Genomic DNA, 2,003 nt, shown 5'->3' with positions numbered 1-2,003 from the left:
TCAGAAGATAAAAGAGAAAGAAACAGATACATAGATTCACTCACGACTTGGATGCAAAGCACGCAAGCAAGCAAGAAGGAAATTTTTACCGTAGAGAACCAGTGTGTGGCGCAACTTTGAAAGCATTGGAAAGAGCCAGAACTTTACAGGGAGTTCGTCGACTTACAAAGTCTCCATGGCCGAGTTGTCCAAAAGCTCCATCTCCACAGGTGAAAAGCTCCCCGGATTCTTGGAGGGAAAAGAAAAGAAGAAAAGTCACAAAGAAAGAAGAAGAGAATTGATCTATCTTACCAGTGAGAAATGCGGTGTGGTTTCATCCAGCAGCTACTTCGCAAACTTTGTGACCTCCAAAAAATTCTACTACACTTGGAAGAACAACAACAGCGGCAGCATCCTCGCCCCCACGTCGCCACACGTCCTCCATCTCCATACAAGAGAGATCAATCCAGAGTCAAACAAAATCTCGCGAAAACCATACCCAAAATCGCTGCGGCATGGGCGCCTCCACAAGCCATGTCCAGAATTCGAAGTGGTGGCTTGTGGCAGCAGTGCGTCGATCATCGTCCCCAATCCAAGCTGGCGCTGCGTTCCCGCCCCCCAGCTCCACACGGCCATAGCCAAGCCCTAAAATTCAAATCTGGAAGAGTTCACAAGGAAAATGGAATTATAGCTTCACTTATTTTGAGAACTATAGCTTCACTTGTTTGGATCACCCACTCAAATGGAAATATAGCTTCACTGGTTCGGATCACCACTCCATGGAACTTTGTTTGAGATCACTACCCAAGGAATCAACAAAGCAGTCCCTGAGGAATGCCACAATGTCGTCCATTTCTTCCGGCTCCTTGAACCAGTGCCCGTCAAGCTCGGCACCCACGTACTCCTTCCACGTCAAGTTCTTCACCTTCGCAGCCTTGAGCACGTCACGCGCTTGCCTCCCAAACTTCACGTCCACCATCTCATCGTCGGTGCCATGTCCCAGGAAAACCGGCGTCTCCTCAACCCCACCACCTTGAATCTCTTCGTCCAATTCCAGCCCAAGCTTTCCACGAAAATGGGAAGAGACCTCTGCGAGAGAACCGAGTTCTTCCACTTCGTCCACGAAAGGAAGCCATCCGCTAGCACCCACGAATCCCCCGAGCTTGTGGCTTCCTCCCAGCAGGACGTGGAGCGCCGTGGCTTGTCCCTGGCTGATACCGCCCAGCACCACCTTGGCGGCGTCACCACCGAGACGCGCGACCTCGTCTTGGATCACCCCACGCACGAACTCCACCGAGCTCTTCAATCCGGGGACCTGGAGGTGCTTGTTCTTGCTCATGTCCGTCAGCGACGGCGCATCAAACCAGGCGCTCATCGCCTCCAAGAACTGGCTCGACCAGAGAGTTTGCGCGCTTGGGAACACCCAGCGAACGCCTGGGAAGTGGGCAAACAGCGACTGCCCGCTGGACGTGGTCATACCTTGGAGGTCTTCCACAAACTCCTCCGCGTTGCTGCCGCGGCCGTGGAGAAGAATGACCGTGTGCGTGTGCTGCTCCACAGCGTCAAGGACGTGCACACTGAAACCCATTGTTGCTTTAAGCCCTAGAGAAAGAAACCAAGCTATATAGCAAGGCTTTCAAGTGTGGATACCATATTGAGAACACAGTGCAGCTTTTAATTTTTATTTTCTAGCAAATTCTAGGCAGTCTCGAGGTTTGACAATGAAAAGCATTGCCTACTAACCGTTCCAAGTTTGACTTTATGTATTATACGCTTTGTCTGAAGACCATAACAACTTACATTTACATGCATGGCAAGATTGAAGTTATGTAGTTGTCGCGGCAGGCGTCAACTCTATCACTGGAAAACATTAGTTGTGATACTTTGAGCAGCACAAATATGTGACCATGGCTTTGATCCTAAATATGTAAATAGTTTGATCATTTTTTCAAAATAAATGCCATAAAACATTATTAGGAAAATTTGCAGAATATATTAGTTAATTACAGTCACTCTGAATAGTA

General features: G+C 48.9%; 1 protein-coding gene across 1 annotated transcript; it reads right to left on the bottom strand.

The window, feature by feature from the left end:
- Window positions 1-748: 748 nt before the first annotated feature.
- LOC9656450 (acyl-protein thioesterase 1) lies at window positions 749-1,567 on the bottom strand. Its single transcript, XM_002977641.1, has one exon. It carries the CDS (start codon window positions 1,565-1,567, stop codon window positions 749-751), a length of 819 nt encoding a protein of 272 aa, XP_002977687.1.
- Between the last annotated feature and the right edge of the window lie 436 nt (window positions 1,568-2,003).

The sequence above is a fragment of the Selaginella moellendorffii genome, unplaced genomic scaffold (assembly GCF_000143415.4).
Source record: "Selaginella moellendorffii unplaced genomic scaffold, v1.0 SELMOscaffold_35, whole genome shotgun sequence".
Lineage (NCBI taxonomy): Eukaryota > Viridiplantae > Streptophyta > Lycopodiopsida > Selaginellales > Selaginellaceae > Selaginella > Selaginella moellendorffii.
This window is presented reverse-complemented; position numbering and strand designations above follow the sequence as displayed.